General features: G+C 46.4%; 1 protein-coding gene across 1 annotated transcript; it reads right to left on the reverse strand.

The window, feature by feature from the left end:
* Nucleotides 1-874: 874 nt before the first annotated feature.
* Nucleotides 875-20560, reverse strand: LOC134341459 (carcinoembryonic antigen-related cell adhesion molecule 5-like). The gene is made up of 10 exons (XM_063039315.1): nucleotides 20434-20560; nucleotides 13460-13735; nucleotides 12410-12571; nucleotides 9242-9484; nucleotides 5301-5549; nucleotides 4930-5053; nucleotides 4454-4509; nucleotides 3988-4052; nucleotides 1256-1299; nucleotides 875-878 (listed from the first exon to the last, which is right to left on the reverse strand). The coding sequence occupies exons 1-10, from the start codon at nucleotides 20558-20560 to the stop codon at nucleotides 875-877; spliced, it is 1350 nt and encodes a 449-aa protein (XP_062895385.1).
* Between the last annotated feature and the right edge of the window lie 3999 nt (nucleotides 20561-24559).

Here is a 24559-nt window from a genome sequence, read left to right on the forward strand (position 1 = left end):
TCGATGCACCTCTCGCTTATAATACATCAGAATAACTGAATTGAAGAGGAGCGTGCTCCACGTCAAAAGATTCGCCTTCTGCAATCCCACAAGACATCCTCGGTTTGTCTTCTTCAGTCCCCTCTCGATTGTTGCATTTTGTCAATATTTTAGACGCCTGAAGATACAGTGAAACAGTTGTTTTTTTTTTACATAGTAAGGGGATTAAGGGTTATGGGGAAAAGGTAGGTAGATGGAGCTGAGTTTACTGATAGATCAGCCTTGATCTTATTGAATGGCAGGACAGACTCGATGGGCCAAATGGCCTACTCCTGCTCCTATTTCTTATGTTCTTATGTCATCGCGATATCAATGTTCAATTCACGTTCATGGTCCAGGCCAGGATTTGATAATTCTTTGTTCACCACGATGTGTTATTATTCTTTATAATACTCCTTGATCAGAAATGAAGAATAAATGAACGATGTTGATCTGCTAGTTATTTGCCTGTCGCTAACGCTGAGCATGCATCTCCAAATCCCTGGAACATCACTTGTCCTGCCCGTGCTCATGTTGCCAGCACTCAGCCCGAATGAGCTTCTGCCTGCGCGACAATTAGTGAAGGTGGGACGGGACTACTGTGTGAGGGTGCCAAGTATGCGATGTAGGAGCCTGGGTTGAAGTGAGAGAACTAGGCTTCTATGATACGAATCAGTCAAAATCTTCAGTAATGTCTCCGTCGTCAAGCTGTGAGCGCGCAGGAGAAACCTAACGGAGATATGAATTAAGAATGGCAAAGAAATAGTCAGAGAGGTTTTCAGTAAACATCCTCGATGGTTGTCTTTCTGATGTGTCCGTCCACGTCCCGACCATCCTCTTCCATTCACCAGTGACGTCACCTGCGGAAACAATACACAACTCATGTTGACTCCGCAGGCAACCCGAAGGAGTTGCTGTTGGTGAGGAGAAAGACGAGCGGAGTTTTCTCAATCCGCGTCAAACATCGTGACAAAGCAACCTTGCATACAATTTACATATTTCATATGACCACGGCCCCATGGAAATTGTTATTTTGCATATCAATATAGCGCTTCACATCGCCGCCTGATTCCAGTCCTACACTGTTACATGTATATATATATACATTGCTAATCACAATCTGGCATGTACACGGAAACAATCATAACCCTGGATGTCTCATTGTCTTGAACATTATGGATACGTTTCATTTGCAGGTAACATATTACATCGACAGCCGAATTTTCTGTTCACTTACCTCCTCAGATCGCTGTAAACAGATCGATCGCCCAGATTAAGTTCCTGTTAACGTGAAGAAATCGTCATGATTAGCAAAAAAAAAAAAAAAAAATGTCAAAATCAGGACGTGGTCGAGGAGAACTGGAAGAATATTGGAAAGGACCTGCCCGTATTTAACAAACTGTTCCTCACAGAACCGCGGGACAGCCAAACCATGTTAGAAAGAGGATTTTCAGAGACTTGTAGTTCTTTAATATTGCACGAGGCACGAGACTTTATCAGTCTATAAGACACCAGAGAAGATTTAGGCAATTCCTGACATGGAACACGCTCCTCCATTTTATCCTGCCTGATTTACTGTCACTCCCAACCCCACTCACCCGCCTTCACTCTGTAACATTTGGCCCTATCAACGCTTCATAACAGAGTACACTGGCCTCCACACCCATAAGCGACAATAAATAGCTCAGATAAACCACGCTCTGAGATCACCTGAGATCATTCTGGTTAATTACCTCTGGACCGTCTCCAAAGCCCATCCGTCCTTTCTTAGAAAAGGGCTCCTAAACTGTTTAAAACACTCGGAATGTGGTCTGACAAAGGTCTTTAAAATCCTGAGAATCGCATCGTTTCATTTTCGTGTTCTGTACCTGTCAAAATGAGTGCTAACTCTGCATTTGCCTTCCTTCCTTATCACTGACTCAACCTGAAAGTTAGAATTTCAGCATTCATACACGACAACTGGAAAGTTCTTTTTCACCTCCTAATAATAAATTAAATCACCGACACCTGCAGAACAACATTGGTCATCGGCATGTCCCATTCAATCCAACTCTTTCCCTCCATCCAGTTGTCATAAACTGTGTGTATGCTATTTTTTGCCGTGTAATACCATAGTCTCTGATGCGCAGTGGCCTGCTGTGCATTAGCTTGTCAAAGGCCGTCTAAAAATCCAAGTTCACGACACCGTCTTTGTCGATCGCGCATGCGATTTCCTCCTAGAAACCCGACAGCATTGTCAGGCAATATTTTCGCAGGGGCAAGTATGCCTGCCTTGGACCCGTTTTATCTCGTGCCTCCAACTATTCCGAAACCCCTTCTTTCATCGTGCAATCTAAGGCCATCTTGTCGTTTGAACCCCAGTCTTCATGAAGAGCAGACTGATATTTCCAGTTTTTGAAAACAATTAAGCAATAATTTAAAGCTTGGAATATCAGTGCTATTTCCTCTACTACCTCTTTAGCAGCCCATTTCGTGAACCTGGCGTGGAGATCATCTCCTCCATTTCGTCCAGGTGACCATTCTACATTCTTCCCTTTCAGCTTCCCATGAATCTTCCCCTTGTTATAGTGACTACAATCACCTGCGTGTGCGGACGCTGACATATTAATGGTGTGCTCAAAAGAGCACACTAACACAAAATACTTCATGAGTTTATCCGCCATATCTGTGGCTCCCAATGCTGACTCTTCGACTTATTTTTCGCTGTCGAATGTCTCACTGCAGGGGTCTGTTTCTGACTGTGCGAAGTGAAAGCAATTACTTCAGAAAGGATGGCGCAAATATTCCCCTTACCATGTAAGTGGCGCTTTCATCTTGTGCATTGCTACTTGTGCCCTGCAACACAGAAGGTGGACATTTCTATTGTGACGTTTACCCAAGTGCACAGCAATTGTATTCTGACTCTCTACATATAAACCCTGAGGGTATCAATTTTCACATTCATTGGTGCTCGGAGAGAAACTGCATCGTTCGCTGTTCGACGCACTGCGTGTTTCTGATTCAGCGTGAGAGCAATATGTTCTCCCTGTGACATCAGGAATGCTTCTGAAAGTCATTAAACCATCCGTCAATACTCAGTCACACAGGAGAATGACGGATATGACTTGAGGAGCAATTCGCCTTCAAAACCCATTCCTCTTGAGAGATTTCTCTTGAACGCTCACAGAGATCACTGTTGATCAGAGACAGAAATGTGCAAACCTGACCACGGCTTCACTCTGTGTGTGATCGTGGAGTCTCCGTCTTTACTCACATCGATCGGACATTATAAAGGACTCTTTCATGAACTATATTACACGAAGGGGAAGATTTTTTTTTTTTGTATTGTACATGAATTATAGATTCTGTGGAATTCTGTGGAAATTCTGCAGATGCTGGAAACTCAGAGAAACAAACCCAGAATGCCGAAGGAACTCAGAGTGTCAGGCAGCATTAATCGCATTGAATAATCGCTTTACGTTTTGTGCCGAGACCGCTTCCACGGGGCTGGGAAGGGGGCAGAAAGTCGCCGGAGCAAAATGGAGACGAGGGGAAGGAGAACCAGCTGGGAGCTCAGAGGTGAGGCCCTGATGATTGGGAAAGGGAAAGGCTGCAGAAAAAGTAATCCGATTGCAGAGGCCATCGGAGAAGGGGAAGAAGGAGGGGCACCGGGGGAGTTGATGGACAGGTGAGGAGTAGAGATAAGAGGCCAGGGTGGAAAATTGAAGAAGAGGGAAGTGAACAGAGATACCACTGGTAGAAGGTCGATTTTCATGCAATCTGGATTGGGTCTATTTTGTGTAATATGATGTCTTGTTTTTCCATTAACTGAACATGAGATCCGGGATCGATCATTCAGGAACTTATTAAATGCCCAATCAGTTCCGAAGGGTCTGATGGACGCCACCGATCGCATTATTGATGTTCTTAGCTTCCCTTTGCAAAAAAAAAACAATGACTGAGATCATGGACATAATACAAGCATCCAACCTGTTCATTGCTTGGGAAATTTTCGTAGGTTCGCGGTGCGTTCACGGTCTTTGTATCCGAGGTGCCTGTGGGAACAAAACAGATATGTCACAGCGGTGAAGAGCATCAGGAGCTGTTGTTCAGCAACAACAGACTTCAAAGCAACCACTAAACAGACCGCCATTAATAGCATGAGTTTTCTTCACACCAATCGCCAGAAACATGAAGTGAGGGCCGATATTGATCAATATGAAGAGATATTAAGTTGTATAAACGACCATTCCATCCTCCTGCTGGTATTGTAATCTTGAACAGAAAATTCTAACTTATTTATTTGGAAAACTCAACCGCAAATGTCGGATTATTCATGACCATTCGCTGAGATGAAAACCTCCAGCCTCCGAGCACTATGAGCTCCCGTATTTAAATCAAATGTTCAGATTTCCATGGGCTCAGTAACAGAACAGTTGAAATGGAGTTCACTCACTCTTTCTTCCGGAATTGATGGTCGTCTCATATTGGGATTGTGGTGCATTTTTGATCCTGAACAAACAGAAACAAAGGGCAAAACATGAATTCGGCAGGAAGTTACTTCCCTGCACTGATACACCAAAAGAGCGGCTTCTATAATTCCATTTTGTTCTCTTTAGTTATTCCTTCATACTGTTCCGATTACCGGATGCTCGATTCCAGTGCTACTCGATCTCAGCGACATTGACCATAATGGGTTAAGCAGAGAAAATTGCTTTGGCCTTTTTGACAGATATTCCTTTTCACATAACTATTGCTGAACGCAAACCTGTTTCAGACAAATGTTCAAATATCAGGCAAACAACTTTGCCGTGAAGGCGGAATGCTGATTCTGTCCACAAATGACCCTTCAATCGAGCAAAAAGTCGTTTTTGCATAAATCCTCAAGCAATTATTGAATTAGAAACGAGATATGGAGAGAAATGCGTTTACCCGCCCGTTTTCCTTGCGATGAACCATCCACTGGCTCCTCCGATCAGCCCCACGCCAAGTAAACCAAGTACAATGCCCACGATTGCGCCAGGGGTGAGGGGGATATTGTCACATGCCTTTGGTGCTAGCAAAGAAAACAAATTTTGCATTGCAAAAACACATCTTCTTCAGAAATGAATATTGATCCACGCTGCGGGATATTCTGGCCGCTGGTCTCGAAATTGATTCAGTTTAAATTACGTATAATTTTATTCTGATAAGCCATTTAGAAGGAAGAGTGAAGGTACAGAATGAGGAGATCGTGAGAGGGAAATGGTTTGGATCTTTGATCATCGGGTTTACATGGACGAATGAGAGACACATTCACTCACCTCGTGTTGTAACATGGACAGTGAGGTTACTGTTCCTGTTGGTTACGCCGTTAGTAACCCGACATGTATAACTCCCAACATTAACCGAGCTCATTGACACAAGTGTGAGTTCCTGCCCTGTGTGCAGGAGATCGTTCCTGTTGTACCATGCATATGCACCCCAGGGGACTGACAGAGCAAAGCAAGTTAATGTCAGGTTTGACACAATATTGGATACAACTGGATGCTCCGGTAGGATTCTGACCTTCTCTGGTCCATGTATAAAGTGAAAAAAAATGTTGATCAGAGTAATAACCTTGGTGGATCTGGTATATAGAACATAGAAAATAGAATAGTACAGCACAGTACAGGCCCTTCGGCCCACAATGTTGTGCCGACCCTCAAACCCTGCCTCCCATATAAGCCCCCACCTTAGATTCCTCCATTTACCTGTCTCGTAGTCTCTTAAACTTCACTAGTGTATCTGCCTCCACCACTGACTCAGGCAGTGCATTCCACGCACAACCACTCTCCAAGTAAAACACCTTCCTCTAATATCCCCCTTGAACTTCCTATCCCTTACCTTAAAGCCATGTCCTCTTGTATTGAGCAGTGGTGCCCTAGGGAAGGGGCGCTGGCTATCCGCTCTATCTATTCCTATTATTATCTTGTACACCTCTATCATGTCTCCTCTCATCCTCCTTCTCTCCAAAGAGTAAAGCCCTAGCTCCCTTAATCTCTGATCATAATGCATACTTTCTAAACCAGGCAGAATCCTGGTAAATCTCCTCTGTACCCTTTCCAATGCTCCCAAATCCTTCCTATAGTGAGGTGACCAATTTTGGACACAATACTCCAAGTATGGCCTAACCAGAGTTTTACAGAGCTGCATCATTACATCGCGTCTTTGAAACTCTATCCTTCGACTTATGAAAACTAATACCCCATAAGCTTTCTTAACTACCCTATCCACCTGTGAGGCAACTTGTAGGGATCTGTGGACATGTACCCCGAGATCCCTCTGCTCCTCCACACTACCAAGTATCCTGCCATTTACTTTGTACTCTGCCTTGGAGTTTGTCCTTCCATAGTGTACCACCTCACACTTCTCCGGGTTGAACTCCATCTGCCACTAGTCAGCCCACTTCTGCATCCTATCAATGTCTCTCTGCAATCTTTGACAATCCTCTACACTATCTACAACACCACCAATCTTTCTGTCGTCTGCAAACTTGCCAACCCACCCTTCTACCCCCACTTCCAGGTCGATAATAAAAATCACGAGAAGTACAGGTCCCAGAACAGATCCTTGTGGGACACCACTAGTCACAATCCTCCAATCTGAATGTACTCACTCCACCACCATCCTCTGCCTTCTGCAGGCAAGCCAATTCTGAATCCACCTGGCCAAACTTCCCTGGATCCCATGCCTTTCTGAATAAGCCTACCGTGTAGAACCTTGTCAAATGCCTGACTAAAATCCATGTAGATCAGATCCACTGCACTACCCTCATCTATATGCCTGGTCACCTCTTCAAAGAACTCTATCAGGCTTGTTAGACATGATCTGCCCTTCACAAAGCCATACTGAATGTCCCTGATCAGACCATGATTCTCTAAATGCCCATAGATCCTATCTCTAAGAAACTTTTCCACAGCTTTCCCACCACAGACGTATGACTCACTGGTCTATAATTACCCGGACTACCCCTACTACCTTTTTCGAACAAGGGAACAACATTCGCCTCCCTCCAATCCTCCGGTACCATTCCCGTGGACAACGAGGACATAAAGATCCTCGACAGAGGCTCAGCAATCTCTTCTCTCGCCTCGTGGAGCAGCCTGGGGAATATTCCGTCCGGCTCCGGGGACTTATCTGTCCTAATGTATTTTAACAACTCCAACACCTGTTCTCCCTTAATATCAACGTGCTCCAGAACATCAACCTCACTCGTATTGTCCTCAGTATCATCAAGTTCCCTCTCATTGGTGAATACCGAAGAGAAGTATTCATTGAGAACCTCGCTCACTTCCACAGCCTCCAGGCACATCTTCCCACCTTTATCTCTAATCGGTCCTACCTTCACTCCAGTCATCCTTTTGTTCTTCACATAATTGAAGAATACCTTGGGGTTTTCCTTTATTCTACTCGCCAAGGCCTTCTCATGCCTCCTTCTTGCTCTTCTCAGCCCCTTCTAAAGCTCCTTTCTTGCTTCCCTATATTCCTCAATAGACCCATCTGATCCTTGCTTCCTAAACCTCAAGTATGCTGCCTTCTTCCTCCTGAATAGATTTTCCACCTCACTTGTCACCCATGGTTCCTTCACCCTACCATTCTTTATCTTCCTTACCGGGACAAATTTATCCCTTACATCCCGCAAGAGATCTCTAAACATCAGCCACATGTCCATATACATTTCCCTGCAAAAACATCATTCCAATTCACACCCGCAAGTTCTAGCCTTATAGCCTCATAATTTGCCTTTCCCCAATTAAAAATGTTCTGCCTCTTTGATACTATCCTCTTCCATGATAATTATAGGAAGTTCCAGGGAGCGGTGGTCACTGTCCCCCAGATGCTCACCCACTGAGAGATCTGTGATCTGACCCGGTTTATTACCTCTTACTAGATCTAGTATGGCATTCCCCCAGGTCGGCCTGTCCACATACTGTGACAGGAATCCATCCTGGACACACTGAACAAGTTCTGCCCCATCTATACACTTGGAACTAATCAGGTGCCAATCAATATTAGGGAAGTTAAAGTCACCCATGATAACAACCCTGTTATTTTTGCACCTTTTCCAAAATCTGCCTCCCAATCTGCTCCTCTGTATCTCTGCTGCTACCAGGGGGCCTATAGAATATACCCAGTAGAGTAACTGCTCCCTTCCTGTTCCTAACCTCCACCCATATTGACTCAATGAGGATCCTGCTACATTACCCACCCTTTCTGTAGCTGTAATAGTATCCCTGTCCACTAATGCCACCCCTCCTCCCCTTTTCCCGCCCTCTCTATCCCTTTCAAAGCACTGAAATCCAGGAATATTCAGAATCCATTACCGCCCTGGTGCCAGCCAAGTCTCTGTAATGGCCACTACATCATAATTCCATGTATGTATCCAAGCTCTCAGTTCATCACCTTTGTTCCTGATGCTTCTTGCATTGAGGTACACACATTTCAACCCTTCTACCTTACTGTCTTTACACCGTTTATTCTGCTTCTCTTTCCTCAAAGCCTCTCTGTATGTTAGATCTGGCTTTACTCCATGCACTTCTTTCACTGCTCTATCGCTCTGGGTCCCATCCCCCTCGCAAATTAGTTTAAACCCTCCCGAACCATGCTAGCAAACCCCCCTGCAAGGATATTGCTCCCCGTCGAGTTCAGGTACAACTCATCCAATCTGTACAGGTCCCACCTTCCCCAGAAGAGATCCCAATGATCCAGAAATCTAAAACCCTGCTCCCTGCACCAACTCCTCAGCCGCGCATTCAACTGACATCTCCTCCAATTCTTACCATCTATGTCACGTAGCATTGGCAGCAATCCTGAGAACGTCACCCCTGAGGTCCTTTTCTTCTGCCTAATTCCCGAAACTCACACTTCAGGACCTCATCCCTCTTCCTGCCTATGTCGTTGGTCCCAACATGTATCAGGACTTCCGGTTGCTTTCCCTCTCGTATCAGGATGTCGTGCACCCGGTCAGAGATATCGCGGACCCTGGCACCCGGGAGGCAACAAACCATGCGGGTGTCCTTCTCACGTCCACAAAATCTCCTTTCTGCTCCCCTGACTACAGAGTCTCCAATGACGACAGCTCTCCTCTTCTCCTATTCTGACTTTCTCTGGTCATCTCTACACTGAGAACATGTGTTAATAAATGTAATATCCGATACAAATGAACGCGGTTGATTAACTGTATACTTACAGTAAACTTGAACGTAGGTCTCTCCAGAGCCACTGCTGAAAGAGTTGCTGGCGATGCACTTGTACGTCCCTGCGTCGTTTCTGTTAACACTGATTATAATCAGTTTCGCCTTGTTGGTAGATATAAACATTCTTTCGTTTTCCTGGATGGGTTGGTTATCCTTGAACCATGTCCGCGTCTCAACAGTGCCCGAGGCATCACAACTCAGTGCGATGGTATCAAGGTTTTCCAGGGGAGTGGAATCATAGGCCACCACAGTAACCCCGGTCACCGGCTCTGTAAATACAATTAAATGCAAATAGTTTTACACTTGCTTTTATCGACGACATATACATACTATGTGGATCCAGAACTGGCTTGCCTGCATAAGGCAAAGAGGGTTTGTAGACAGCTCATATTCTGCATGGAGGTCGGTGACCTGTTGTGTGCCTCAGCGATCTGTTACAGGACCCTTACCCTTCATGATGTTTATAAATGACCTGGATGAGGAAGTGGAGGGATGGCTTAGTCAGTTAGCAGATGACACAAAGGTTGGGGGTGTTGTGGATAGTGTAGAGAGCTGTCAGGGGTTACAGAGGGACATTGATAGGATGCAAAACTGGCTTGAAAAGTGGCAGATGTAGTTGAACACAGATAAGTGTGAAATGCTTCCTTTTGGGAGGTCACATATGCTAGCAGAATATAGTATTAATGGTAAGACTCTATGCAGAGTGGAAGATCAGAGGGATCTTGGGGTCATTGTCCATAGGATGATCAAAGCAGTTGCACAGGTTGACTCTGTGGATTGGCCTTCATTAATCGTGGAATTGAATTTAGGAGCCGAGAAGTAATGTTGCAGCTATATTGGATCCTGGTCAGACCCCACTTGGAGTACTGTGCTCAGTTCTGGTCACCTCACTACAGGAAGGATGTGGAAACCATGGAAAGGGTGCAAAGGAGATTTGCAAGGATGTTGCCTGGATTGGGGAGCATGCCTTATGAGAATAGGTTGAGTAAACTCAGCCTTTTCTCCCTGGGGCGACGGGGGATGAGAGCTGACCTGATAGAGTTGTCTAAGATGATGAGAGGCATTGATCGAGTGGATAGTCAGAGGTTGCTTCCAAGGGCTGAAATGGTTGCCGCAAGAGGACACAGATTTGAGGTGCTGGGGAGAACGTGCAGGGGATATGTCAGGGGTAAGTTTTATATTACGCAGAGAGTGGTGTGTGCGTGGAATGGGCTGCTGGCAACGGCGGTGGAGTCTGACACGATTGGGTCTTTTAAGAGACTTTTGGATAGGCAGATGGAGCTTGGAACAATAGAAGGCCATGGGGAAGTCTAGTAATTTCTAAGGTAGGGACATGTTCGGCACAACTTTGTGGGCCGAAGGGCCTGTACTGTGCTGTAGGTTTTCTATGTTTCTATGTTATTTCTATAATATTTGGATGCTGCCAACTCAATTTCGTCGCCATTACTTGCTGCTATCCCGGTGTGTTTCGATATCAGGTAAGAATCTATTTTGAAGTGAACGCCGGCACTGAGTTTAAAGTTTTACTGCTGTTACCTGAGTGAATGGTGAACAACATATTCTCATTTCAGAGGTTCCGCAATTATCGGTGTTCCCTTCAGCGAGAATGTACATTATCTATCAAAGCACACTGAAACAGAATTGTACTTGGCTATCTTTTAATTGCCCCGTGGATCATGTGGAAATAAGCTGCCAGTTGAGGCAAGAAGTAGAATTATATCGTATTTAATACGTGGCTAAGGATCTGGCGGAGGAGGGAGGGCTTGCGAATGTTGACCATGGGTTTTCTTCCAGGGAAGTTGCGACCGGTAGAGAAGGGACGGTTTGCTCTGAACTGGGGAGGGATGGATAATCTTTTGTGAAGGTTTTTTTTTGTTGCTGCACGGTAGGTTCTAAACTGGAGTTGCAGTGCGATGGGAACCAGAATGCCAGAACGATCCGTGGAGGTGTTATGGAGCCAGATATCGGTAAGACGCCGGCTGATCGGGAATGGGGTTTGTGCAATGAGCCAGAATTGACTGGTAGACTCAAGGGAAATAAAATGTAGTAAGTGATCATAATCTGATGGAATTCTTCCTGAACATTGAGAAGGAGAATCTGAAGTCAGATGAACCAGTGTTAAAGTGGGGTAAGAGGAATTAGAGAAGCAAGAGAGAACGGTTAGACTGATTTGATTTAAAAAGAACACTGGCAGGGATGATGGCAGAGAAATATTCTAAAGGGAGGATGGCATAACCGTGGCGATCAGGAGAAGTCAACGCCAACACAAAGGCCAAAAGGACGGTATCTAATCGAACAATCATTAATGGGAAGCTAGATTATTGGGAAGCTTTTTTAAAAAAAACTAATAGATGGCAACTGAAATTTCATTGAGAATTTAAAGATGGAATGCAAAGCCACTCTAGCCAATATATGAAAGAGCATACGCAAAGGTTCCTCAGATACATAGAGTGTAAAACGAGAAGCGAGAGTGGATATCGGGCCGCTGGAAAACTGTAGTGGAGAGGTGGTATTGGCCAACAACGAATTGGTGGACGACCTAAATAAGCATTTTGCATACCGAATGGAATTCAGAAAAATGTGGGGTGAGGTTATGGAGACCTATCGAATTGTGAAAGGCCTTGTTAGAGTGGATGCAGAGAGGATGTTTCTCATGGCGGGAGAGATTAATACCAAAAGGCACACCCTCTAAATAGAGTGGCGTCCTTTAGAACGGAGACGAAAGGGAATTTATTTCGCCTGAGCGTGATGAATCTAGAAATTATGTTTTATAGGAAGCTGTAGATGACATGCCGTTACGTAAGTGTAAGGAGAGGATGATAGATTCTTGATTGGTCAGTGCATGAAGGAATATGCGGGGAAGGCTTGTGATTGGGACTGTGAGGAATATTGGATTAACCACGATGAAATGGCGGAACAGACACCATTGGCTAAATAGCCTAATTCTCCTTCCTATGCCTTATGGTCTTAGGGTATTAACTGCAACAAGTAATTATTTGTAGTTTAATTGACAAGGCAAAACAATTCCGATATGCATCTTTATAAATTCTCATTTTCATTAATATTTACCGTTGTGGATTGATATTGTTAGTCAATATTCTAATCGGGTTTAGGCATTTAGTTCCATTACACCGGCCTGGCTGCACCAACACCGCTATATACGCCCTCATCAAAGGGAGGGACAGACTACCTACCGAACACTTTGATTTCCTTGGTTGAGGCACTATTCCTCATTGTAAACATGTTATAAGCCTCACAGGTGTAGTTTCCCGTCTGGCTCGCAGAGGTGTTGTCGAGGATGAGAAGCTGCCCACTTTGTAGATGGACACCGTTCAGTTGCCAGTTCAATTCAGCGCCTGGGCGCGACGGTGTAAAACATGTTAGCGTTATCCTGCTTCCGGCAACGTGAAGAATGGAGGCTGGTTGGGTGATGATATGTGGACGATCCGGTCCGTCTAAAACAAACGCACAAAACGGATTGCAACAAGTCACCCAGGAAATTTGGCGGGGTTTCTTAGCGAGAGACGAGGAATAGCCCATCACCAGTGAAAGTGCTCCTACACACCGGCGAATAGATTCGTCTGGAAGACACGCGCTGTAGGTAGGATAGGAGAGTCGGGACACACTCTCAGATTATCCCCAAACCCACTTCCCTCTCCAAACTGGAGACAAGGCACGCCAGACATAAGCGTATCCTTTAGTATACCTTCTCTAGGTGTGTGGTTTGCGGAAAAGAATTCAGGAAACATTTCCAAACAAAATATCCAGCGTCTCTCTGCGGTGCTAAAGAAAGGCAGCTTGGAGATTAGATAGAATAACGAATGTGATCAGAGTGGATAAGCATCCCTCCCAAATTTCATGTAGATCACAACTGCCTTTGAACTGTGGTGCTTGGAAACGCTCAACACGCACTGTTCTGTGTGAAGACACATGTAGGACAGAGCAGTTCATCCTGCACATCTCTTTCACCTAAAGTACAGAAGTGAACCGACGATGTGGTAGTTTCATCGCCGACGCAATGTGACTCGTATTTGAGGTTGAAAGTTAAGAATTTAAAGTTTAATTCACCAGCGCCCGGATAGACTCGGATCCGTCTCCCAATCAACTTTCAGTTATTTCGGTGCTTGTCTGTAGTTGTTTATTTCTAGGGTAACATTGACTGATATAATCCCACTCTCCCGGAACCCTGTATCCAGCAGGAATTGTAAAATTATATGTAATTACCGGAGACTCGGGATACTTACAGTAGACATCGAGATACAACGGGTTGCTTGTCAGGGAGTTTATCGAGTTGCTCGCTCTGCAGGTGAAACTTCCGTCTGTCCGCAGCACTCCTGAAACAGCGAGTGTGCTGTTATCGGCACCCAGTTCAAACCTGCCACCAGGAATTATCGGCCTGTTCTCCTTAAGCCACAGGTAAGAGACTGCCGTGCCTCTTGCGAAGCAGGTTAGTGTGACGGTATCATTGTACTCTATCAGTCTGGTGGCATTAGATGTTACGGTGACATCGGAAACAGGTTCTGTTAAAACATAGGCGATTGGTTAGTCCTCAGCTCAGGAATGTAATCTGGAAGCTTATAGATCCCTTTCCGTATCTGAAAATGAAATCAAACATTTATCATTCCATAATAAGTAAACATTAAACAATAATTCCATTTGATGGTCGTAAGGTTTGAGATGAAGACATTGGACCTGAGACACGTCTCTTCATTCTTCATTCTCCGCTCACTCAGAGACGGTATTTTGAAATTCTCTCCCTTCAGGCTTATCCATGGCGTCATAGATCATCTCAGAGGCCCTTCGGCCGATTTCCTTCATGCTGACCAGGATGTCTCCCTGAACGATTCCCATTTGCCTGCGACTGGACCGTGTACAAACTGTTATACCCTTTTACTATCTAAATGATTTCTGAACATTAAACTTGCACGCACCCCCAGCATTCCCTCTGGCAGTTCCTAACACTTACGAAACACAGGTTGCATGAAGATGTCGGTATTTGGGTCCCTTTTAAATTGTACCTCACTCGGTATCAATCTATTTTCTTCACTTTAGACCTATCATGCTGAGACATACGTGAACATCGAGATAAACTGTTCCTTTCGTGCTTTTTAGTCTCCTCTATATGGTCATGCAACGGCCTCCCACTCTGCCAGATTAAGATCTCGGTCGAACAAGTCGTCTAAGGTCAAAACATGCCCATTCTGTCTGCATCCTTATGAATACTTTCTGCACCGTTTGCAGCTTAAAGGAGTTCTTCTCATTCTGTCTAAAGATGAATGATTGGCTTTATGATCATGAAAAGATGATTTTCAGTTCGCTGCCCCCCACCGCTTTATTTTCACCATGGATGTCCAGTCCCTATATACTTCCATCCCCCATCAGGAAGGTCTCAAAGCTCTACGCTTCTTGTTGGATTCCAGACCTAATCAGTTCCCCTCTACCACCACTCTGCTCCGTCTAGCGGAATTAGTCCTTACTCTTAATAATTTCTCCTTTGGCTCCTCCCACTTCCTCCAAACTAAAGGTGTAGCTATGGGCACCCGTATGGGTCCTAGCTATGCCTGCCTTTCTGTTGACTTTGTAGAACAATCGAAGTTCCGTGCCTATTCTGGTATCTGTCCCCCACTTTTCCTTCGCTACATCGACGACTGCATTGGCGCTGCTTCCTGCATGCATGCAGAGCTCATTGACTTTATTAACTTTGCCTCCAACTTTCACCCTGCCCTCATGTTTACCTGGTCCATTTCCGACACCTCCCTCCCCTTTCTAGATCTTTCTGTCTCTGTCTCTGGAGACAGCTTATCCACTGATGTCTACTATAAACCTACTGACTTTCACAGCTATCTAGATTATTCCTCTTCTCACCCTGACTCTTGCAAAAACGCCATCCCCTTCTCGCAATTCCTCCGTCTCCGCCGCATCTGCGATGAGGCTTTTCATTCTAGGACGAGGGAGATGTCTTCCTTTTTTAAAGAAAGGGGCTTCCCTTCCTCCACTATCAACTCTGCTCTTAAACGCATCTCCCCCATTTCACGTACATCTGCTCTCACTCCATCCTCCCACCACCCCACTAGGAATAGGGTTCCCCTGGTCCTCACCTACCACCCCACCAGCCTCCGGGTCCAACATATTATTCTCCGTAACTTCCGCCATCTCCAACGGGATCCCACCACTAAGCACATCTTTCCCTGCCCCGCTCTCTCTGCATTCCGCAGGGATCGCTCCCTACGCGACTTCCTTGCCCATTAGTCCCCCCATCCCTCCCCACTGATCTCCCTCCTGGCACTTATCCGTGTAAGCGGAACAAGTGCTACACATGCCCTTACACTTCCTCCCTTACCACCATTCAGGGCCCCAAACAGTCCTTCCAGGTGAGGCATCACTTCACTTGTGAGTCGACTGGGGTGATATACTGCGTCCGGTGCTCCCGATGTGGCCTTTTATATATTGGTGAGACCCGACGCAGACTGGGAGACCGCTTTGCTGAACATCTACGCTCTGTCCGCCAGAGAAAGCAGGATCTCCCAGTGACCACACATTTTAACTCCACATCCCATTCCCATTCTGACATGTCTATCCACGGCCTCCTCTACTGTAAAGATGAAGCCACACTCAGGTTGGAAGAACAACACCTTATATTCCGTCTGGGTAGCCTCCAACCTGATGGCATGAACATTGACTTCTCTAACTTCCGCTAGGCCCCACCTCCCCCTCGTACCCCAGCTGTTACTCATTTTTATGCACACATTCTTTCTCTCACTCTCCTTTTTCTCCCTCTGTCCCTCTGAATATACCTCTTGCCCATCCTCTGGGTCACCCCCTCCCCTGTCTTTCTTCCCGGATCTCCTGTCCCATGATCCTCTCGTATCCCCTTTTGCCTATCACCTGTCCAGCTCTTGGCTCCATCCCTCCCCCTCCTGTCTTCTCCTATCATTTTGCATCTCCCCCTCCCCCTCCAGCTTTCAAATCCCTTATTCACTCTTCCTTCAGTTAGTCCTGACGAAGGGTCTCGGCCTGAAACGTCGACTGCGCCTCTTCCTATAGATGCTGCCTGGCCTGCTGCGTTCACCAGCAACTTTGATTTGTGTTGGTTGAATAAAATATGAGATGAGCTTTCATCGGAGAGAGAGGGTCCTGGGTCCAGCAGTTCTGAAAGAGGATCTTCGACTTGAAATCTTCACAGTTTCTGCTCCACAGAGGCTGCCTGACCGTCTGAGTGTATTCCGGGATTACCTTTTTATTTGATATTTCCATCAATTCCAGCGCGTGCGTTGTCTTAAAATTCAGTTAATTCTAATACAAGTGTGAACGAAACGAACTCTCAGGTAACCCGTCCTGCTGGGAGATCCCGCTTTTTCAGGCGAACGATGCTTACGTCACCGGTAATGGGGTGTCCCAATTCACCGCGGGTCTCAGCGACATATAGGTGACCACACGGAGAGCACCGAGAACAGTACTCTCTATGACCCCAATTCACTCACAGGTGGGTTGTCGCCTCACCTGGGAAGATCGTTTGGGTCCCTGAATGGAGGCCAGGAAGGAGGTGAAGGGGCAGGTCATGCACTTGTTCCGCTGGCAAGGATAAGTGCCCGGAGGGAGATCAGTGCGGAGGGACAAATGGAGCAGGGAGTCACGCAGGGTGCGATCCATGCGGAAAGCAGATATTGGGGTGGTGTGGTGGGAAAGATCTACTTGGTGGTGGGATCGCGCTGGAGTTTGAGGAGGTTCTGGACAATTCTGTAGTGCAAGCGGAGTCTGGGCTCTCTGTTTTGCCATTTGCCGCTCCAGTTCCACATAAAACTTTCAGACGTCAGGTCCAGATTTCCCAATCAGGCAACGTCTGCCCAGACTGAACAGTATTTCACAACTGTAATCGGTGAATAGTTTCATGTCAGTCACTCTGGATATAAAACTAGAGAACGTTCAAAAATGAGGAAATGACACTAAATCATGGATAATTTCTCTGTCTCTGAAACCCCAGCCTCTACACCACTCCCTCTCTGAAAAGGCAAGCAGTCTATTCACACCCCCCCCGTCTCTATAAACACTATTATCCCGCGCCCCTCCGACTCTGTGACCACTGCTGCCACAAACCCCATCCATGGCTCTGTAACCACCACCCTCCAAGCCAGGACACTGCTCGGCTGTCGATAAACCCTCCTACCGCTACACCCTCTCGTCTGTAAATCCGTCAAGACCCTATATCCATCCATCCGAACCTCCTCTCTCCTTTACGCTTCCCTGCTTCTGAAGCACGCTGCAAGCACGACATATCTCCCACTTTCTGTCCCCTACAACCACCTGTCTGTGTATACACCTCAATTACTGCTCCCATCAGAGTCTCCGTAACCCTCTCCCGTCCCAATAACCTTCCCCATCTCTGTAACGGCTTAAACCGTTAATGAAATATTTAAGATTCCTTGGGAGGTATGGACATTCTGGTGTGAAGATGTATTTTTTAACCATCTTCGTTACTATTTGTGGATGGGATCCAATTGTCAGATTGAATCGGTTGTGTTTGGGAAATTCTGTTCAGATTTTGGGAATCATCTATCCAGGATGCAAATTGAGGGGGATCACTTGGGGGGAATTAAAAAGGAGATGAATACTGCTCGAAAGCTCGGGGTGGTGAGTTGGGGCGGGATTGGAGGTGATGGGGAACCGGGACAGGAGTGTCTGGGGTAGATCCTTGTGAATGGTTGGGGAGGGTCGAGGAGCCGAGTGGTTTCTTGTGTTGCTGACTCCGTGTGTACATCCGGCATCAGATGTTGTGGACACTGTGGGTATAAAACAAGGCTTGGGACAGGGTCTCTGATCTGACAAAACGGGATTAAGCGCGCCGAAGGTTGACATTCGCGAGGTGCTTTTCCATTGTTTTTCTCACAATTCAGGGCTCGTTGAATTGAGCTCCGGAAGTGTTTGTTACACAATACCAGTTTGCTCAGAACCAACTTTAATGATGACAAAGGATGGAGACAATTGCAGCTGCAGAAATCAGATCCACAGCAACCTTACTAACCCTTTATGAAGGCCCAGAGACTCATAGAGAGGGCGGAGAGCCAGACTGAACACTGGACTCTGCGGCTGCGCCACTGCAGAACACATTGGTCTCTGATCTCCTGTCAGTGCTTTGTTTCCGAGTGTCATTTCTTCCTCGAATTGGCTCAAATTACTGTAAGGACACGCCGGTTCAGGGAGTAGCTGTGGAGAGAGACACTGTCTACTTTTCGGGTCCGAGATGAAGGCACCACGACCCAGAACATCAGCTGGTTCTCACACCCAGATATTTGGCAGTGATGTTTAACACACTTTAACACACCGAGCGAAACAACAGCCAGCATATCCATGACCCCACCCACACAGGACATTCTCTCTACCCTCTTCCCCACCCCATTCCTTCGGTAGAAGCCTGAAAACACGTACCACCAGTCACAAGGACAGAGAGGAGACATGTTAGCGAGTTAGTGCTCACGGTTTCATTGTCCATTCAGAAATCCTTCTGTGGAAGGGAAGAAAATGCTCATGAAATTTTGCCTGCGTGTCTCCTGTCTCCATGCCTCTGTAGCTCCTCCCTGATTGTGGTAATTCGAAGATAGGAAAGAGATTAATGTTTGAAAGTTCGGGGATTGAGGGCCATGGCAAAAGGTGACAGAAGATGAGATCTGGAGCTGATTAGCTCTGATCATACCGGAAGTTAGGGCAGGATGGAGTGGACAAGTGGCTTTCGTTTCATCCTGTTTGCTTGTTCTTGTCTTCCAGGACAAGAGTAAGGTGGAAGGAGATTCAACATCTCTTTTGCCCCCAAATTAAACTGTTAGACGCCGCGGCGAGACGTGCGTCGTCTTCACTGTGACTCATACCCTTTTTGAAAGATTCAAATGGCTTTGCACAGTTGATATTTTAAAGTATGTTTTAATGAATGAAGTTTTTTATTTCGCCCCTTTCCCCAGCCACCTTCTGGAACCGTTGCAATGTCTCTGATGCTGGTTTGCCTGCTGGGTCCATTTTAGAGACCCTCTTGATACATGGAGGACAGACTAGATTTTGGTAGTGCTCGCCAGATGGATTTGAACTGTTACAGCTGAAGTCATCATCACTGGCGTTTCAGTTTGACCTGCTCCTCCCGCCCGACATTCTTGTCTTGGCTTCTTGTCCTTTTCTTTTCCAGTCTTAGTGAAGGGCTCTGATCTGCAATATTGTCCTTCCTCATATGCTGTAGGACTTGATGAGTTCCTCGAGCATTGTGTGTTTGTAAGTGCTGTAGAGCGCTGGGCGTGTGTAAACATCTCTCAGGTTATTTAAAGAAATGCGATCGACAATTTACAATGATCGCGGAGGAGTTTAAACTCGCATCTCTCAATGGCTGCAACCCACCCAGGTCCCTGACAGTGTTCAACCTTTCAGAGGCAACTAAATGAAGGAGTTTGTCGCTTCTGCAACATTGGTCACAGTGCACCCATGGGTGGTGCCGATGCCGGACAGTTCCCGAGTACACCCCGAGGTGTGTGTGTGTGTGTGTGTGTGTGTGTGTGTGTCTGTGTGGAATGAACGTGCGTGAAGAAGAGCGGGTTAGAGGAATCTGCAAGGGGATGGGTTGTGAGGTCTGTGGTTGAATTTTCATTACAGTCCCATGGAACAGATTCAACGCTTAAGTCTGGTTCGAGAAGGCTTGGATGTGGTGTGAACGCTACAATTAGTAAAGCCTCAGGTCTTGATGGAAAAATAAACTGTTATTTACTTGGATGTTTAAATCACCCTGTATTTTGTCCGCCATGAACTATCCTGTGGAGTAGAGGGAGAGAAGCATCAGAAAGTGGGTTCTGTTCTGTATTATTTATTGTTTAATTGAACCGTTGAGGAACTATGAGGAAGTCATTCCCACAGTTTCCCTTTTCTCTCTTATCTATTGTTAACAGACAGTGTGGAGTTGGTCACCGCTGCAGAACAAACTGCTGCAGTTGCCGTTCTTCACCAGCGACACCTAGTGGTCGATGTGTGCAACGTTTACAGAATTGCGCCATCTTTACTCACCAGGGTGAATTCGCTCGCCCCTCCTGATCTCTCACTCCCCACCTGGCATCTCCTACTCTCTGAGGCCGAAGGGAAAAAAATGAAAACGAACAGCCCCACCATCCTCTGGTGCTTGCTCTCGGAAATCTGTCCACTGTGCCTTCACACTGATGGGGTCCGAAGCCGGGAACTCCCCACCTGACAGTACTTTGCGAGAAACTTTCCCAATCGAAGTGCGACAGTTTAATGAGGACGCCCACCACTAATTTCTCCGTGAGGGGTCGGGCAACGGAGGGGTGATTAATACCAGCCTTGTCAACAAAGCCCAGACCCATCCCTTAAAAATAATAAGGGACAATAATCACGACGCTTTGCTGAAAATATTCTGGTGTAACTGGTTTTCTTGGCGACGCTTTCTTGCTGAAATATATCCCACAGGAGATCAAAGACTCTCTGTGTGTAATCAACTAGGTGTATAAATCAATTAAGTGTATAAGATGATCAGATGCGTTAATCGCTTGGATAGTCGGAGGCTTTTTCCCATCGCTGAAACGGTTGACACAAGAGGACACAGGTTTAAGGTGCTGTGGAGTAGGTACAGAGGAGAGGCCAGGGGTATTTTTTTTTTCTTTTTCGCAGGGAGTAGTGAGTGCGTGGAATTGGCTGCCGGCAACGGTGCTGGGGGTGGACACGATAGGATCTTTTATGAGACTTATGGATAGGTACATGGAGCTTAGAAAACTAGAGGGCTATGGTTAAGTCTAGTAGTTTCTAAGGTCGGGACATGTTCGGCACAACATGTCTTTGCAATGCAGCGCCTCCTTAAGAATCGATGCTGCCTTCTTGAGGCGTTGCCCTTTGACCCCCTCACTTGTCAACCATGGTTCCTTTATCATCCTCAGGGACAAATTTATCCCTAACACCCTGCAAGCGATCACTAAACATCGACCACATGTCCATAGTATATTTCCCTGCGAATACATAATCCCAATTCACCCGCGCGAGTTCCAGCCTTATCGCCTCATAGTTGGCCGTTGCCCAATTAAACGTTTTCCTCTGCTCTCTGATTCTATTCGTTGCCATGATACTGTTAAAGGTCTGGGCTCGGTGGTTACTGTCCCCCAGATCCTCACCTAGTGAGAGATCTGTGACCTGACCCGGATCGTTAACTGGTACTAGATCTAGTATGGCATTCCCCCTAGTCGGCCTGTCAAAATATTGTGACAGGAATCGGTCCTGGACACACATAACAAACGCTGCCCCGTCAAAACCATTGGAACTAATCAGATGCCATTCAACATTCGGGTAGTTAAAGTCACCCATGATAACATCCCAGTTAGTATTGCACCTTTCCAAAATCTGATTCCCAATCTGCTCCTCGGTATCTCTGCTGCTACCAGGAGACCTATAGAATACTCCCAGGAGAGTAACTGCTCTCTTCCTGTTCCTGACTTCTTCCCATACTGACTCAAAAGAGGATCCTGCTACATTATCCACCCTTTCTGTAGCTGTAATAGTATTCCTGACCAATCATGCCAGCACTGTTCCTCCCCCCGCCCCCATCCCTTTTAAATCACTGAAATCCAGGAGGGTTGAGAATCCATTCTTGTCCTGGAGCCTGGCAAGTATCTCTATTGGCCACTACATCATAATTTCATGTATGTATCCAAGCTCACAGTTCATCACGTTTGTTCCTGATGCTTCTTGTATTGAAGTACACGCACTTGAGCCGTTCCACTTTCCTACCTTTACACCCTTTTTTACTGCTTCTCTTTCCTCAGAGCCTCTTCATATGTGTAAGCGGGTTTCGTCTTTTATGTTGCTGCGACGGCTAATTAAAATGGCTTCCTTGCTATGTTATAATCGGGAATGCTTCTTTGTTATGTTAAACGCTGAGAAAGCTTTGCACTGGCAGCTTGTTTTGGGTTAGGGGGTGATAAGCGGATTTACGAACCAATTGGGATAGCTGTTATAACTTTGGTGCATCTGGAAGATTGTATGTGCGGGGTTTTGAGGGAGAAGGAGGGAGAGAGAGACAGAGGATGGACAAGGTGCTGTGATGTCCGCGAACCGGGTCGGATCCCGAAGAGGGCGTTCGGCGAGGAGGGGAGACGGAGACGGACTCGTGTGGAGCGTCTGGTCGACCACCGTTGTTGGTCCCAGGCGGCCGGTCGAGCTGGCCCGAGGGGACGCAGGGTGAAGGAGAAGGGTCGCGAGCTCCAACTGTTTGTGCACGAAGAGATTGAACTTTGATAAGTGTGGCGCCTTTTATTTTCCTTTTATATTTTATTCTCTATTAATTATATAGTCCAGTAATTTCTATGAACTTTAATGCATTTAATTGTATCTGATGTATTGTCTGTTATTTCGGAGGAGTGGGGTACATCACAAGCATCCACACAAACTAATTACCCAGTCTGGCGGGGCCGAGGGCTGTTTCCCTAGACGACAGCGAGGCGAGCGACCCTGAGGCTGGCCGGGGAGCGCTACATATGTCAGAACTTGCTTTACTCCCATGCACTGCACTTGCTGTTCTCGCATAACCTTTATCCTCCTCCAGCTCAGTATCTGCTCTAACACTCTGCTTCCCTCCCTCTGAACATCTAGTTTAAACCCTGCAGAGAAACACGAGCAAACCTTCCCGCAAGGATGTTAGTCCCCCTCCTATTCTGGGAAGTTACCTGTGGAAAGGGAATTATGAAGCGAGGCTTCGGACAGGATCTGTAATCTGACAAAACAGGACTAAGCACATCAAAGGCTGACATTTCTGAGACGAGATCCACTTCCTTTTTTGGAATGAACCGGTGGGTTGTACTGAGCTCGGGAATTGCTCGTTACACTTGCAGGACGAGTGGAAAGATATTGGTGAATTAGTTTTCATGGATTCATTGTGCAATCTGAAATCATATGGCGGAGGGGAAGCAGCTGTTCATGACTTGCTCACGGCCTGCCTGCTGCCTTCATGCCCCCGCACCTCCCCCAATTGTAGCAATTGGAAGGTAGGGAGGTGATAAATGATTGAATGTTCGGTGATTGGGGGTCAGGCAAAATGAGACAGAAGATGCGATCTGCAGTTGATTCGCTGACTGGTGGGTCAAGCGGCCATTTCATCCTCTTCCTATTTACAGACCGTCGCCAAGTCGTCCTCAGTTAATTACAATTTAATATCGTTTATTCAGATGCTGTGGTTTATCGTTACAAATTAGGCTCTGGTCCTCCATCATGTCGGGTTCACACACAATGGAAGAAAGAAAGAAGCAGTGGTAATCAGGACTGAGGAAGAAGAAGAAGATCGGCGGTGGTGGGGGGAGGGAGAACAAGGTTAATATATGCAGCACCAGAGGTCTCTTCAAGCTGCTGCTCAGGTTGACTCTGTGGTTAAGAAGGCATATGATGTGCTGGCCCTCATCAACCGTGGGATTGAGTTTGAGAGCGGACAGGTAGTGTTGCAGCTATATAGGATCCCGGTCAGACCCCACTTGGAGTACTGTGCTCAGTTGTGGTCGCCTCACCACAGGAGAGATGTGGAAACTATTGAAAGGGTGCAGAGGAGATTTACGAGGATGTTGCCTGGATTGATGAACATGCCTTATGAGAATACACTGAGTGAACTCGGACTTTACTCCTCGGAGTGACAGAGGATGAGGGGTGACCTGATAGGGGTGTACAAGATGGTGAGAGGCATTGATCGTGTGGATAGTCGGAGGACTTTTCCCAGGGATGAAATGGCTAACACGAGAGGGCAGAGTTTTAAGGTGATTGGAAGTTGGTACAGAGCAGATGTCCGGGGTAAATTATGTTTACGATGAGCGTGGTGAGTGCGTGGAATGGACTGTAGGTCGAGGCAGATAAGGTAGAGACCCCTGGACAGGTACCCATGGAGATTAGGAAAATGGGTAATCCTAGTTTGTTTCTAGAATAAGCACATGATCGGCACAGCTTTGTGCGCAGACGGGCCTGTATTGTGCTGTAGGATTTTTCAGTCTCTACAAGATCGGCGGTGCTGGAGGGGGGGAGGGAGAGCTAGATTCGTATCTGTTGCACAAGGAGCCTAAAGAGTGAAAGATCCAGCAAATGATGCGATTAATCATTCAACCACAGCATGTCACCTCCCAGAATTCACAGAGTCTGAGAAATGTAAGGAACGAGGCGATTAAAACCACTTTTGCCCCCAAGTCAAAGTCTGGACTCTGCCGAGAGACGGTAGTCTTCACCGCCACCCATTGCCTTCTTGAAGGATGAAAGAGAGATGACACCGTTTACTTTTCAAAACATTGTCAAGCTGAATGAAGCTTCACCCCATTCCCAGTCTGCCTCCCGGAATCACTGCCGTT

Source organism: Mobula hypostoma, unplaced genomic scaffold, assembly GCF_963921235.1.
Source record: "Mobula hypostoma unplaced genomic scaffold, sMobHyp1.1 scaffold_61, whole genome shotgun sequence".
Classification (NCBI taxonomy): domain Eukaryota; kingdom Metazoa; phylum Chordata; class Chondrichthyes; order Myliobatiformes; family Myliobatidae; genus Mobula; species Mobula hypostoma.

Bases quoted from the DNA above. Each gene is read 5' to 3' on its own strand.
- LOC134341459 (XM_063039315.1), bottom strand. From the start codon at position 20,560: ATGGGTCTGGGCTTTGTTGACAAGGCTGGTATTAATCACCCCTCCGTT. The intron at 13,736-20,433 runs GTACTGTCAGGT...ATGTTTTAACAG, and splicing joins TTGGGAAAGTTTCTCGCAAA to AACCTGTTTCCGATGTCACC. The intron at 4,053-4,453 runs GTGAGTGAACTC...TTGTTCCCACAG, and splicing joins CATCAATTCCGGAAGAAAGA to GCACCTCGGATACAAAGACC.